A 16,216-nucleotide genomic window follows, 5' to 3' on the forward strand; every position below is an offset into this window, starting at 1 on the left:
ATTTATAAGCCTTGGACGACAATTTTAAAGGAATCGTTTTATATATTTTTACTCGTACAATTAATAAATTTTATTCTGCCTAAAAGATAACTATCTAAAGAGTATCTGAAATTTTTTTTTGTTTAATTTGAGGGCTATTTTAATTTCTTTTCGCTACTGTCCATCTACTGGTTCCAATTTTTTGCTTTGTTCAGGTACTAGTGCTTTTACCTTAATAAATTACTTTTTAAAAAACAATATCGAACTTTAATGTCGGTACAAAAGTAAAGATATTTGCTTTTGAATGATTTTCACTTTTCAACATTTTTAAGAAAAATGCAGTCATCTTATCTACGTTATTAGAAAAATACAAATATGAGACAAAGACCAGATTATGTGGAATATGAAACTGATAATGAAGCGTGAAAAAAAACTTGCAAAAAATTTTTTTACTGAATTATTTACAAAAATTTTTGTAGTTTTTTTTGTTTTTTTGCTCCATTAGCAGTCAGGTACTGATCGTCATAAGCTATTTTGTCAGAGGCTGCCAATTGAGTACTACTTACTTTTTTTTGTAATTTTTTTCGACGGAGGAAAATATTTTATGATAATAATTAAAGCATTGTTTTAAATAACTTTTGGATAATAATAGCTTTGTAGATCTAAATAACTCTCAGAATAATTGTACAGCTGGGTTCCAGGATAGCTTTATTTCCCCAAAATCTAGATGAACTTTCATAATAATTTGATGTATCCTTTAACGCTGCCACAAATTAGGCTGTTGCTGTAAAAAAAATAAACATTTTTTTTTGTCAAGTTAAAATCTATTTTCTCACGTGACAAGAATGTAAGAAATTAGATTTTATCACATACACTTTCAACGTTTAAAGTTGTGAATTTCTTACAAGAAATAAAATTGTTATAAAATTTTCTTACTGATATCAAATTCTTCGTGAACAATTTTCCTATAGTTCCCGCGGAAGCAATTACTGTCTTTAAAAGTCAGGCACAAACATACGATAAAGTTTGCGAAGACTATACAGAAAAAGTTACAATGTATGTAGCATTTGGACAGTTCGGTCTTCATCAAGTCGATATATACATTCTTGGCGAATAAAGTATATAAAGACAGATTTAAAAATTAACAAATCCTTAAGCCATAAATTGGAAAGATTAAATGCAGAAGAAAAATTAAAACTTAAATGTTTTATATCACTTAAGAAATATTTAACATATACATATATTTTTCACTATTATGAAATTTAAGTAAAATGAATATAAAATTGTCTCAAAGAATATAAAAATATAATTTTGCAGAATAGTGCGTATTTCTGCTTCAAGGGGATAATGAAGACTGAAGAATATTGGTCTCAATGGGAACGAGTTAAAATCATTTAATATGCAAATTAAGAGTTTTTTCCTGTACATACATCGGAAGTTCTCTGAGACGATTGAATTTTTCATAAGTTATGTGAAAAGTTTTATCCGAGTAAGCCTGCGCAATTTTTTTTTTCTATTTTAAAGTAGACGCATTTCTTCCAACTTCTACTTTCAGCAATCACATCTTTATAAACTTTAAAATGACTAACAAGTCGGGTAATATTTCATAAACTACATTATTATTATTATAATATATAATAAATTCTCTAAATACTAATTTAATGGAAATTTTTAAGTATATACCAAAATATTTTATTTAAACGAAACAAAATTTATTTCAATTCAAAAAATATTTATTTAGCCCTAAGAAAAATAAGCAAAATTGGATTAAAATAATAAGCGTTGCAGCTTATTTTAATACCTTATAATTTTTTGTGCAATTATTTTTAAAACTTTTCCAGTTAATGATGAGGCTTTTATAGTTTGGTGGAATCGAATGAATTTGAGAATAGTCGGTGCATGGCCAGAACCTAACGACAAATATGAACGTTTATCAAAATTTTTATCAATAATAACTGGAATTAATTTAATATTTTTTATTATAATACCACAAACTGTATTTCTTTATGAAATATGGCCCAATTTTGAATTAATAAACGAAAGTTTGACATTGGCTAATTTTCCTGTAACAATGGTATTACTAAAGTTAATTGTAGTTCGCAATAGAAGAAAAGGTATATACTTTAAAAATTATATAATAAAAGATAAAAAAAAAAATTGATCAAAGTAAAAAAATAAATTTTTATTTAAAAATTTTCCTAATTCTTATTTAGATTTGAAAATATTAATAGCGTCAATTTATGAAGATTGGAATCGCGCTAAAAGTGAATTTGAATGGAAATTAATGAGAAATGATGCTCAAATTGCAAAAATTATTGCTCTATATTGCTTTACTGTGACAATGTCAGCAACTGCATTACGTTTTCTTGGGAAAATAATTGTAAACAGTCGACGAGAAGTAGAAAATCGAGAATTATTTTACCTTGCACATTTTCCCTATGACGTTTTAAAAAGTCCTGCATATGAATTAACTTGTTTTTTTCAATCATCTGCAGTTACTTTATCATCATGCCTTTTCTGCGCAATGATTAGTTTTTGTTCTATGCTCATTTTACATGTACATAGTCAATTTTCCATTTTGGAGTATAATCTTGAATCGCTTATTAATTCAAATAATTTTTCTAATTCTAAAGATTTTTTATTAAAATTGAAAATAATTGTCATAGAACATGATCATCTTAACAGGTAAATAAAGGCCATTTTAATAAAAAAATTCCGCCATATTGGATCCGACATTTTGAATTTTAAAGAAATAAATTTAAAAAAAAATTATGTTTAAGGTTTGCATCAGTAATTGAAGATATTTTTAATCAAGTTCTTCTTGTGGAGATGATAATGTATTCGTTGCAATTATCAATGCAATTTTATCACTTAATGGTATAATATAATATTGATATTTAATTCTTGTTAGAATAATATTAATAATTAATTTCTTTAGATTCTCAACAAAACAGGAAATATTACTCCTTTTGAAGCCTTCTTTTGGATGTCTTATGTATTTGTCATTTTAGCAAACCTATACGTTGTATGCTATCTTGGAGAAAAGCTCAAATTTGCAGTAAGTATTGTAATGAATTAATATATTTTACTTATAATATTTTTATATTAATTAAATTAAAATCTAACATTGAAAATTAAAATAATTTTTAATATTTGTTGTTGATCGAAAATCTTTCTTTATTCTTCTAAAAAATGAATGTAATTATATCTCTTTTTAATTGCAGGCTTTAAAATTGCAATTTAGTGTTTATAGAAGTAAATGGTATAATTTAACAACATTGGAAGCTAAAAATTTATTAATGCTATTTTTAAGAACAGAAATTCCATTACAAATAACTGCTGGAAAATTTTGTATATTCTCTTACGAAACATTTGCTATGGTTCATATTTTTTTATAACAATGAAGTAAAAAAAATTAAATTTAACATTTAAAAAAATTGATAATTTTTTTTCAGGTAATTAAAAAATCAGTGGCTATTATGTCAGTATTTTTAACAATGCAACAAAAAATAGACACATAGTTTTTTTTAAATATTGTGCATTTTTATAAGGTAAAACTCCCTATTGTTTGACCAATTTCACTTATTATGGGACAATAAGCTTGGAAAAAAATATATTGTAATACAAGTAAATTAGAAAATATTTTATTTGTTAAAAGACACATTTTAATTCACACATATAAATTTAGTTAGTTTTGAATTTATTGAAATTGAAAAAAAAATTTAATTACGCTTAGTATCAATTGTTATTTTGTATTGTATTCGAATTTTAATTACTTTAATACAATTAAATTTACCTAGCAATCACATATTGTTAAAGAGAAAAAAAAAATAAATAAAAAGTAAATTCCCATGAATATTAAGTTTTTTTTGATAATTCACCATAATAATTAATTTCATTAAATTGATATTGTGACATTTTCCGGGAGATGTCTCTCATTGGTGGTCATATGTCGAAACCATGAAGTAGTATAAGGAGTACTCACTGCTGTTAAGAGTATGTGGGAACCTCCCACGTGACCTAGTATGGGAAAATGTGTTTTGGTAATATACATTTCACTCTAAAATGAAAAAAGATTTTTGTCTAAAATTTTGAGGGATAATAAATTTGGGTTCAAGGAATCTCGCTGTTCTCCGAAAAATACATAATTTTGTGTTAAATTATTAAAAAATGAAGTTTAAAAAGTGGCATTTTTAAACGAAAATAAAAACAAAGATGGCGGCGCATACACAAATGTTGCTTGAGTGTGTCAGTGCACCAGTAAACAGCGCCAATTCAAGCGAGGGGCCGCTGAATGAACTATGATATAATACATTATTTTACTATTTATTGCTTTATTTTTATTATTTTTGCGTTAAGTTATGGTAAATGGGTAGAACAGCAAGATTCCTTGTACCAAACAAAATCATTTCGCCAAAATTTTAACCCGAAATCATTTTTTATTTCAGAGAAAGTTTCAAACCACAAAAAAACGTCCTTTGCCCACATACCCTTAAGCATATAGCTCCCCTGTAGAAGAATTAAATCCGAAATTACATATCTCCGATTATGACGCCTCTATTGGAAAAGCGGTGTACTTAGGAGTTTTTACAATATGGCTGCGCCTAGTGACAGCTGTTCTCATATAGTAAACAGTGTAAAGTGATATATTATAATAATTTTAGAAAAAGTGTAAAGAAAGAAAAAAGTTATACACAAAAAGTGTAAATAAAACAGAAATTATTTGAAAAAAAATTTGGTGAAAATATAAAGAAAATTTTCTATAGAAAATAATAATAATAGACATATAAATAATTTTTTTTAATTGTAGTCGTATATATTTCATACGAAATTTCTTAAATTTTGTTTGTCATTTATAGGTTATATTTCACATACCCCTTTGAGGTACACCCTTTTACAAACCAGTGGCTTATTTTTTCACTTTTTTTTATTTCGAATTATGCGAAATGAACCGGCATCAAGAACATTTTAAAGATTTCAAAAACGACGCTAACTGACAGTTACACACAGACACTTATATATCAATCTACCACGTGACCTGTAATTCCTCGCTTTCCCGCTAGGGTTGTTAGTATCGTCGATATGTAAATGCTTTCATTAAATCCGGCAAAGCTAGGGCAGAATTTTCAGAAACGGCCAATAGAGTGAGTGCTCCTTATACTACTTCATGGTCGAAATTTATATTTATCAGGATTTTTTTTAACCTCAAAAAACATGTTTTTGGATTTTATGTAGCATATTAATTTTTTTTTAACTATAAGATTAATGGATTTACGTATAGTTTAATATCTAGATGTTTTTAGGTTTGAAGAACAGGAATATGAAGTTAATAATTAACATAATAAATTAATTATATGTAAATTAAAATCCATAAAGTTTTACCATAATTATAAGAATTTAAATATGACAATGTAATTTAAAACGTTTTACCAAAGTGACAAGCCAATCAAATAATTTTAATTTTTTTACTGAGACAGCTCATGAATAATACCCCGTAGAAGTGTTAAAGTACTCAGCATATCATTAAAATAATTTTCAATACAAATTTGTGTTTCTTGTCTGGAAAAACACCTGATAACATTGTGTATAGATAAATTGTATTAATATTTTTCTAGATAAGTTTTAAATATTCTCTTGTAATTATATATTTATTAATCTAAAAATTTTAAGATATTTAAGAGGCAATACAAAAAATATTCTACTTTTTAACTCATTCTTTGAATCAGAACATTTTCATGAATATAATTTTTAACGTAAATGACATTTCATTTTAAACATCAGGTATGTTATAATAATATATTAAAATAAAAATATTTTCAAATAATATAATAAATGATTAATAATAATGCTAAATCTTTTTTATAATTTATTTTACTAACAGATTTTTAACAGCAGTATTAAAATAAAATACTGTATTTGATTATCAAAAACGAAAGATACAAATTTCCAAAATGGAGAATGCATTTTTTCCATCAGATCCGTTAGCAACTGTACAGTTTATATCAGTAATCAATTACTTAAATATATTAAGTGATTTTTTATATACTGAAAATTATTTGACAGAAGTTCATCAAAATAAACAAATACCCATTGTTAATGCACTTTATGAATATTTAGAAGAGAATCGTGATAATGTTTCTGAAAAAGTGAAATTAATTCGAAAACTGCTACAAGGTAGTGATTTATATGGAGAACGAGATAATGAAAATTTTGATATAATTTTTGTTAATACAATGTTTGATTATATCATAAGTTCCCTTGTATTTGCCAAATATGGAAATAGTTATGGATTTTTGGCAGAAATAATTCGCAAAACGGAAAATTTAAAATTTGATTATGTATTAACGATGATTAGAGAAACACTTGAAAATACAACATTTAAAAATGAATATGGTTCTAATTCGAAACTTACTCCTTTATCAGTAAATAGAATATATAACGATATAATAATGCCTCTTTTTCCTCAACCTAATACCAATATCAGTATATTGTCTTTGGATTATATTTTTGCACAAGCTGGTTCAATATATCTTCGTCTTGGAAAAATAAGTGATGTTTATTATCCCGATAATGAAAATTATACTTATAAATATTTTCAGCAGAATAATTATTATTTATTTGATGAATATTTAGCAGTAGGGCACATTATAAAATATTTATTATATCAAAAGAAAATTGATTCTTTTACTTTACATGCATTTGCACTTCCAGCATTGCTCTATTATATATCAACTGAAAAAAAAGTAGTTACTGATGATAAAACTATAACAAATGTGATATTTCAACCACAACATTGGGAAAAGGCTTGCTCTAATCTTTTTCAATATTTAGACAATTCTTTTGACAAAATCAAAAATCAATTAACAATGGACTATACATTAAAAATTCATTTAGCATTCTCGAATTTTCAAAATTTTGCTGCAATGGCAGAATTAATATTAGATTCAGAATGCCAATTTTTGAGTAAGGAATATCGCGAAACAAGAATTTCTGTTTATATTCAAAATGCTGAAAATTTTGAATGTCAACGTGGCTTTGTGCTACGAAACTTAAATGATTTATATGAGGAACAAATTTATAATATTAGCGAGATATATGGAAAATATGATTTAGAAATAACTCAACAATCTTTTAGAGATTCTTTAATAGATGATCTTCATGGTGTAGTAGTAACACTATTATTTACCAACGATCAAATAGTATTAGATGATCATTTAAATAATAGTTCACAGCAATTATCCTACGATTTACTTGAATTTTATTCTCCTCAGAATGAAACATTTGACTATTATGCTTTAATACGAGAAAATTACACTGTTACAATAATTAAAGAATCTGATAATCCTGAAATTTTTCGACAGAAAATTAATTTTTCTATAAAAAAATTAATACATTCCGGACATCGTATAATTTTAAAGTATGCAAATGAAAGTACCAATAAACTTACTGAAGAACTAATGAAATATAAGAAAAAACGATTTAAATCCCATTTAGTTTCTTTGAATGATAAAAGTCATTGGTGGAAAGAATTTGGTTTATCATTGATGCCATTCTATTCTTGTTTAAACAACATCACAGAACATCAGTTTATCAAAAATAATACATGTGAAAAAAATATTATTAAATTTATCAATAAATTTTCAAATGTATCATTACATTTAATACAAAAAAATACACAATCTCTTCTTTCATCATTGGGTACAACTATTAAAACAATATTCTTAAAAGAAACAATTAGTAAAATAGTAGATGTAAACAACGATTCTAATCTATTGCCACAAAATGATACACCTATGGATGAAGTTTATGATAAATTTTCCCTAAACATGGAGGAACCATCATTTAAATCTTTTTGTCGTACACAAAATGGTATGATACTAGTGGTAAGAATTATTAATGATTTAGAAAAGAATATAAATTACAATTTTACATCTGTCAAGGATATATTGAATAAAATGCAATTATTAAAATTTACTTATACTAAACAAATTCAAATGATGGTTAATGGAAAGAAAGAACAGTTTTTAGTAAATAGTTTAAATGATAACACTGGTTATGGTTACAAGTTTATAATTATTCGTACATCTAATAATACACAAGAAATTGCACAATTAAGAACTGGATATGAATTTAAAGATGAAATATTAATAATACCAATAATGCAAAATTTATCATTAAATAATGTTAAAACGTATATGAAATTAAATAACACAATTGAATCTAAACCTTATTTCATCTATGAAATTAATAATCAACTTCGACGGAAATCAACACGAGTACTATTTTCTGGTATACCGATATATTATATTGATAATGATAAATGTAATACTGAGGAATATTTAGAAAAAACAGAACACTTTGGTGATTGTCTGAGAGAATGGCGTTTTAAAATTAAAATTATTAATTACGAAGAGGAAACAGTAAAGTCATTAAGAAAACAGGGAATTCTTAAAAGAAGACATTTTTCATTTGAAGCAAAGATACGCGTTATATTGAAATATTATACATTTTTAAATGATTCATCAATATACTACTTTATCGAAAATTTGTCTAAAGATTTAAGTTTTGAAAAAAATGATTGGAGTATTAAGAATATAATTGATAAATCAGGTTATTTAAAAAAATTAATGTACGATATACGTTTGGAAAAGAGTAATAAGGTGTTATTGTATGATGGTGAAAGAAGAATTAATTCCATTTACACTTACAGAGAGAGATGTAAAATTGAAAAAGGAACATCTTTAGAAAATATAATTAATGATTACAATGATCAGAAGGCGTGTTATTCGGTGACATTTGAAGATTACTATGCAATAAGAAATTTTGCCACAACAGGTGATAGAAGAATTACTGCTGACATAAGTGAAGCAAAACAGATGAAAATTGCCCTCTATAATTTGGCAGTAAGACAATTTGAAGATTTAAGCGAGGAATTTGAATTTAGATTATTTCGTGTCGATACTAAACATCTAGAATTTATCGCCAAAGAATTGTACGTAGGTAAACGAATTGTTTTGCAAAAATTTACTTCAACATCAGCTAGAGAAGAATCTGTAATGAGATTTTACTCATATCCATCGTCTGGATTTAAAAATATTTTGTATGAATACAATTTTATAGGACCTTATTTTAGAGCAGAAATCGAGATGAAGGTCGAACAATTTGAAGTTCTTTGGGAAAAAAAGAATATTCTTTTACCTGGCAGTGTATTTACAATAAGTCAAATTAAAAATGTGACAATTAGTGGAATGGGTAATGTTTTAAAAGTACTACTAACATCTACATTTGATAGTATTAATGAAAAGTATGAATGGTATAAAAATATCATGAACGAAATTAAACGAATTAAAACTATAAATTAAGAGTTTATTATTAATAATAATTGATTAATCAGATATTAATAATTTTTTTACGTGAATGTTATAAAAGTATCATAAGAAAAATAACACGTGTCATGTTATTATATAAATAAAAAAAAAAATTAAACTTGGTAAATTTGTATAAATAAATATAAACACAAGTTGATAAATTATGTTAATTTCATTTCATGTTGTGTATTTTTTTTTTTTTTTTATTAATATTCAGGTGTGTAAATATATGCCTTATATATGAAGTATTCTCTAAGAAAAAAGCCAACTAAACTTTGAAATTGAAAAACAAAAAATTCTATTTTAACTTTACTGACTATTTTATTAGTTAATTTTTTATTTTTAAATTAAATTTGTCCTTTTTTTGAAAGTGGATAAAATTATTTAATACAATAATACTAATTATCGTCTCTTAGAGAAATGAATCTCAAAAACTACCCTTTCATAATTGGGTTTTTTACCTTATAAGGACAATGATTTAATGATAAAATGCTATTCCTTTAAATTTATATCAATTCATTGACTTCTACTTCATCTGCGTTTAGCCAAAAAAAAAAATTTTTTTTATACACATTCAATGCTATAAGAGCTGCAATTTTTTTTCTAATACAAAGCTTAATGATACGTAAAAGAAGTTAATCGAATATCGTTTTTACAAGAAAAAAGTTCTAAACTTTTTTTTCACTAGTCAATATGCTATAATTAGGATAATTTTTTTTATCTCCACTAATATCGATGTTCTGTATAAGTAAATTTTTATTTCATGAGAACATTAATTTTCAAACTTAATAATATTCTTTATAATATTTACTAGATATATTGTATATGTGTGTGTGTAAAAATTATAAAATTTCAAAATAAATTAACTAATAGATTATTATTATTATTAAATTCAATACTTTCATAATTATATTTGAAAATATGTCTACGTTGATAAAAAAATTCTTTTTCAAAATTTATATCTCAAAAATTTTGACACTTATAAAAAAAATTAATATAAATGCACATATTAATATTTGTGGACAACTTAATTTATTTATTTATTTAATTACAGACAATTAAATTATGAAAATAGAAAATTAAAAATCAAAATTTCTTAATTTTTTAATAACTAAAATTTATAATATTTTTTAAAATTTTCTATAGTAAAAATTATAATGATTTCTTAAAGGCTTAAGAAATTTGTTGAATTTTAAATGTGTTAAAAAAAAATTTTGAAAAAATAGAATCACTTAGGTATGTTTCCTTTTATATTTACGTAAGAAATGATCTGTAAGAAAACAATTTTATTATTCTATTTCATGAATTATTGTTAGAAAAAATAATATTTTTCTTACAAATCTAAAAATTTTTCTTTAAGATTATTTTTCTTTCATCTACAATGAATCGTGATTTTTTAAAAATATTTATTCTTTTTCTGGAGTACTATTTAACAGCATTTAGGTCCACAATGTTAAATTTGCCGGCAATTTTACTTTTAGAAAATTAAATGGACTCTACAATCACATTATGTTAATATTTTTTGATGAAAACGAAAGTTTGGAGAATTCATATATAAAAATTGTTCTTGCTCCTTGACTGGATACAACAATGATCCTCACAAAAATTTAAAAATAATGTCACAATGTTTTTAATATTTTTCAAATTGTTTGTAGATCGCTGAAAAAAAAGAAAGAAGTGTTTTTTTAAATTTGTCCATTTCAAATCACTTTTTACCATAGAGTTGTCAAAAAATCTGCAAAAGAATATAAAATTGTTGTAAATATTTTTTTAATTATTATTTTTGTTATATGAGAAAAAATTCTGATTCTATAATGTAATTTTTTGTGAAATAAAAAAAAATTGTTTTTATAAAATACCAAACGCTTAAATTAATAATTTTGATTAAAAATTAAAATAGTGACTTTTATACGTCTGAAATCAAATATTGATTGATTTTTGAAAATAAACAAAAAAAAAGAAACAAATAAAAATATCAAAAAAAAAAAAATTTTTGCAAAAAAAAAAATTACAAAATTGTAAAAAATTAATTTTTTCATATACAATTATAAGTGAGTATAAAATTTCAATATGAAGTAACTCTGTAGATAATTTATTATAAAAAGAAGGCAAAAACTAATAGATTATAAAATTTTGACATTTCCGACGAATTTTGTGGTTTATTACGTCGCTAACTTAATATACAATGTGAATATTTTTTTTTCATTTAAAGTTTTAATAAAATTACACCATTGTTAAGTATATTTTACGTCAATAATTTTAATTAAAAACTAAATCTTAAAAATGGAAAAAAGAGACTATTCTCTTATGAAGAACAGTTGCAGACTGATTATATTGACCAATGTAAAGAAAAAGGAGTTTAACTTATTTAATATGCTGAGTAAGTTTTTTTTTTTTTATAAATGTTCATTAGGTTTTTTTTGCCCAGAACTTATAAGAACAGAACTTTTATAAAATTAAATTTTTAATAACTAAAGAGAATCGTTTTATCCCACCATTATAAGCCTGCGCAATTTTCTCAAATACTGTTAAGGATAAAGACGTACATTGTAATAATATCGAAATGACCTCTAAAAATGGTAAATTAACTATAAATTTTATTTTAAATTAATATTAATTATCCAATTTTGTTGAATATTAAAAAAAAAATTTCTATAATAAAAATAAAGCAAAAAAATTATTAGAAATAAAACAATTTTTTTTTTCAAAATTTTTTCTAGTTAATGAGGAAAATTTCTCGATCACTTGGAATCGAATTCAATTAAGCATAATTGGAGCTTGGCCACGAATTGATGACAAAGATGGAAGAATTTCAAATTTTATTTCATTTTTAGCTGCAATGAATGTTTTATTATTTATTACATTGCCACAGACTGCATTTGTATTTGAAATTTGGCCAGATCTTAATCTAATTTCTGAAAGTTTGTCATTAGCAAATTTTCCCGTCACTATTGGAGTTTTGAAATTATTTGCAATTTGCAATAATAGACAAGGTATTTTCAGCAATATTGTAATATAATTATTTTCAAGTTATGTAATTTTTATCCATATTTAGTTTATTTTTTTTTTTAAATTTAATTTACAATTCAACTGTATAAAGAAAAACTTTTCAAATAAAAAATAATGTTAATAAAATAAATTTTTGAAAATTAAAAAAAAAAATTATTTAAATTTTGTTTTTATTGTTCAATTACAGCATTGAGGGAATTAATTGTATCAATTTATGATGACTGGAACTGTGAAAAAAGTGAATTTAATAGAAAAATAATGAAGTCGAATGCTAATGTTTCCTTAATTATTACATTATATTGTGTACTTGGCACGATGTCTGCGGTTCTATTATTTTTAATTTCAGAAGTTTATTTTAATTTAAGTGGAATATATCCAGTTCGACAATGGCTCTATCTTTCATATTTTCCTTTTCATACAACAGAAAGTCCAACTTATGAACTTATTATTTTATTTCAATTTACTGGTGGTTTTTGTTCAGGCCTTATTTACGGTGGAATAATTAGCTTTTGTGGAATGCTCATTTTACATTTACATGGTCAATTTGAAATATTACAATTTACCATTGAAGAATTCATTAATACTCATGAATTTCAAACTCTCGCCGAATATCGATCTAAACTTAAAATTTTTGTCATTCAACATGAACATCTTAACAGGTTAGAAAAAGTGATTTTTATTTTTACAATAAAAGAAAAAAATTTTTTTTTATTTTACTCAAATTATTCAAAAGGAAATTTATAAAAAAAAATAATACTGTCAACCGAGGATATTATGGTAGGAAAATTAGTTAAAATATTAATATATTATTTAAATAACTATTTAAATGAAATAAATTTTTTAATTTTCTATATAAAATAGTTAATTTATAAAAAGAGCCTGTCACTAGAGAAATATGTTTCTTAAGGCCAGGTCCAAGTGAGGCAGCGCCATCTACATAGAAACTAAAATTTTGGAAAATTTTCAACAGTCTTTTCTTGAAAACAAGATGGTAAAATGCTTTTTCATTAGATGAACTTTTTATGTGGTTTAATTTTGTAATTAAAGAATTTTAGGCCATTTCCATCACCACAAATATTTAGTTTATTTTATACATAAACAACGTTTCGGCAGCTGCCGCTACCCTCATCAGGTTTACAAAATTTTTTTTTTTTTTATATTACACTGAAAATTAATTTTTAATAATTTAGTTTTGTATAAAGTGTTTGTATTGTATCTAGAAAAAGTTAGTACTTACGTAATTGAATTTTTTTAAAATGTAAATGAGAAAAAAGAGGTTAATTTTGACATCTCTCTATTCATTATTTTTATGTCGAATTTCTATTGAGAATAGTATTTTATTTTTAAAAGAAAAGTTTTATAAAAGTAAAAAGTATTTTTTTTCCTTTCTTGAGTCATTTTTTAATAAAAAGAATTAAAATTATAAAAGATAAATGAGGATGGTTATTACCATCTTTATATAGCAGACACTTGCTGCATTACATTTTTAGATTTGAAAACTATAGAGTGTTTAGATGCTTATATTGTAGGATACTGTATTAATTCACGTTATTTAAAAAACCTTGATAGATATTGCCTAATTTTTCTATATCTGTTTTGAAATTTATTGAATTTTTTTCTTTTGCTATATATATCATCCTCTAGGAATTTTCTTTTATGATAGTTTGGTTCTGTGTTCAAAATTGTTACTTTATTAAAGTCAAAATTATGTTTATTTTCGGAAGCGTGTGTAGCTAAGGCTGTATTTGTTTTTTTTATTTTTAACATCTCTAGTGTGTTCTCTTATTCTAGTTTGCAAATATCTTAATGATTCTCCAATGTATATATTATTACAGTTAAGACAGGGTATTTTATATATGGTGTTAATTTGTTGTTTTTTTCTACTTTATCTTTTGTTGAATATAAAATATTTTTTTGTATTGTATTTTCAATTGATTGGACTATTCTTATATTAAATTTATTGAAAATGTTATAAAAGACATTCTCAAGATCTTTAATATATGGTAGTGAAATAGTTGTGATATTTTCTTTGTTAGGTGGAGTATAATTTTTATTATTATTTATTAAATAATTGTATCTTTCTTTAATTTTTTGCTGTAATATGTTAATTGGAGAACCATTTTTTAAAAGTATGTTAACATAACATATTTTACTCATTATGACAGCCGTTTGGCAGGTTATATATGTCACCAGACGTTTCGCAGATTTGCCAAAAGGAGGAGATTGGCGCTGTTGCTAACCACCTGAAATACATAATCTACCAAAGGGCTGTCACAATGAGAAAAGCAGTATCAATATGTTAAATATTTAAAAAAAATTTTTTTTGTTATTTTCGTGATTGGTAAATCTTAGGTCGTGTATTTTTTAGCGTTTATTAATTTTCCAAATGGAAATTGCATTTTTGATTGTAATTTCTGAGAAAGTACTGTTACAGTTTTTGTGAAAAAAGTGCTCATATTTAATTTATTGACATGAAATTTTTTTTATTATTTTAACTCAAAAAAAGTTTTAGCTGGTGTATATCTTGCCAATAATCAATTATCCATAAAGGAAAAAGCATTTTACCTTCTTGTTTTCAAGAAAAGGTTGTTGAAAATTTTCCAAAATTTTAGTTTCAATGTAGATGGCGCTGCCACCTCACTTGGACCTGGCCTTAAAGTATTTAGTCTACTCGTGTTGTGGACATACTTCTAGATTTTGTGTAACTTTTATTAGAAAATTTTTTTCTATTTTTTTATTAATTATGTGTGCAATCAAAGTTTGTACCATTTTAATGAAACAAAATTTTTTCTTCTTTATAACTTTTTTTTTTATTTCTCAAAGCGAATTTACTAATAACATTTCCTTCAAATTTATAAATAATAATTTAATAACAAAAGAAGAAATTAATTTACGAATTGATTATTGAAAATAAATAATTTTTTTCAGATTTGCAATTACAATCGAGGAGACGTTCAACAAAGTATTGCTGCTAGAATTGCTTGTTTTCACTGCTCAATTATGTCTACAAGGTTATTTATTCTTGGTGGGGAATTGAAAAAAATAAATTTCAATACAAAATTTAACTAGTTTTTCTTATTTTTTAATCATAATTATTAAAGTCAAATTATCGATTTCAGACGATATTTAGAAGCAGAAGAATAAGTTGTTTTGAATATATTTTTTGGTTGGCATTTGTTTTTACAATTTTGTCAAATTTGTTTGTAATATGTTTTTTGGGAGAGAAGTTAGAAAATACCGTAAGTATTTTAATATAATTTAAGCAAGTTTAAATTTTTATTTTGCAAATTTTCCTATGAGAAAAGTTTTTTTCTAAACCAAAAAAAATTAAATTTACTTTTGATTTTCATTTCTTTTTGGTTAAAAATAATTTAAACTCGAATTCAATTTTTAGCATTGCATGGGATTCTGAAACTTACACTAATTTCTCTATAATTTTGAAAAAATTAAAAAAACAACAGTAAAGAAATAAAATTTTACAAAAGCAATAAAAATTTGTTTTCATTTATATTTAATTTATAATAATTTTGATTTTAGAGCGTTAAATTGCAAGGATCAATTCAAAAGAGCAAATGGTATAACTTAACAGCAACTGAATCTATTGATTTAATGATGTTGGTATTTAGAACAAATAATCCACTAAAAATCACAGCTGGAAAATTTTGTTCTTTTTCTTTTGAAACTTTCATGGCTGTACGTAATAAATTGAGTTTAAATAGGTAACGAGATAATAATAATTAATTTTTTTTTATATCAATAATATATTTTTTACTATTTTTCAGATAATAAAAAAATCGTTCGCATTCATGTCAGTCTTATTAACCACGAATCAAAATGTAGCATAAAAAAAACATAGTAAC

The 16,216-nt window shown here is 24.1% G+C and overlaps 3 protein-coding genes across 3 annotated transcripts; all 3 read left to right on the forward strand.

Moving 5' to 3' along the window:
* Nucleotides 1-1,827: 1,827 nt before the first annotated feature.
* LOC127283667 (odorant receptor 67c-like) lies at nucleotides 1,828-3,567 on the forward strand. Its single transcript, XM_051308678.1, has 6 exons — nucleotides 1,828-2,093; nucleotides 2,193-2,664; nucleotides 2,760-2,856; nucleotides 2,918-3,037; nucleotides 3,204-3,359; nucleotides 3,435-3,567. The coding sequence occupies exons 1-6, from the start codon at nucleotides 1,856-1,858 to the stop codon at nucleotides 3,498-3,500; spliced, it is 1,149 nt and encodes a 382-aa protein (XP_051164635.1). The 5' UTR covers nucleotides 1,828-1,855; the 3' UTR covers nucleotides 3,501-3,567.
* A 2,088-nt stretch (nucleotides 3,568-5,655) lies between these two features.
* On the forward strand, nucleotides 5,656-9,460 carry LOC127283640 (uncharacterized). The gene is made up of 2 exons (XM_051308641.1): nucleotides 5,656-5,760; nucleotides 5,861-9,460. The coding sequence occupies exon 2, from the start codon at nucleotides 5,931-5,933 to the stop codon at nucleotides 9,339-9,341; it is 3,411 nt and encodes a 1,136-aa protein (XP_051164598.1). The 5' UTR covers nucleotides 5,656-5,760; nucleotides 5,861-5,930; the 3' UTR covers nucleotides 9,342-9,460.
* Nucleotides 9,461-11,877: 2,417 nt separating this feature from the next.
* Nucleotides 11,878-16,216, forward strand: LOC127283664 (odorant receptor 4-like). Its single transcript, XM_051308672.1, has 7 exons — nucleotides 11,878-11,926; nucleotides 12,068-12,340; nucleotides 12,544-13,015; nucleotides 15,285-15,381; nucleotides 15,476-15,595; nucleotides 15,894-16,049; nucleotides 16,139-16,216. The coding sequence occupies exons 1-7, from the start codon at nucleotides 11,911-11,913 to the stop codon at nucleotides 16,199-16,201; spliced, it is 1,197 nt and encodes a 398-aa protein (XP_051164629.1). The 5' UTR covers nucleotides 11,878-11,910; the 3' UTR covers nucleotides 16,202-16,216.

Source organism: Leptopilina boulardi, unplaced genomic scaffold (genome assembly GCF_019393585.1).
Source record: "Leptopilina boulardi isolate dan_hultmark-lab unplaced genomic scaffold, ZJU_Lbou_2.1 LbouV2_310, whole genome shotgun sequence".
NCBI lineage: Eukaryota > Metazoa > Arthropoda > Insecta > Hymenoptera > Figitidae > Leptopilina > Leptopilina boulardi.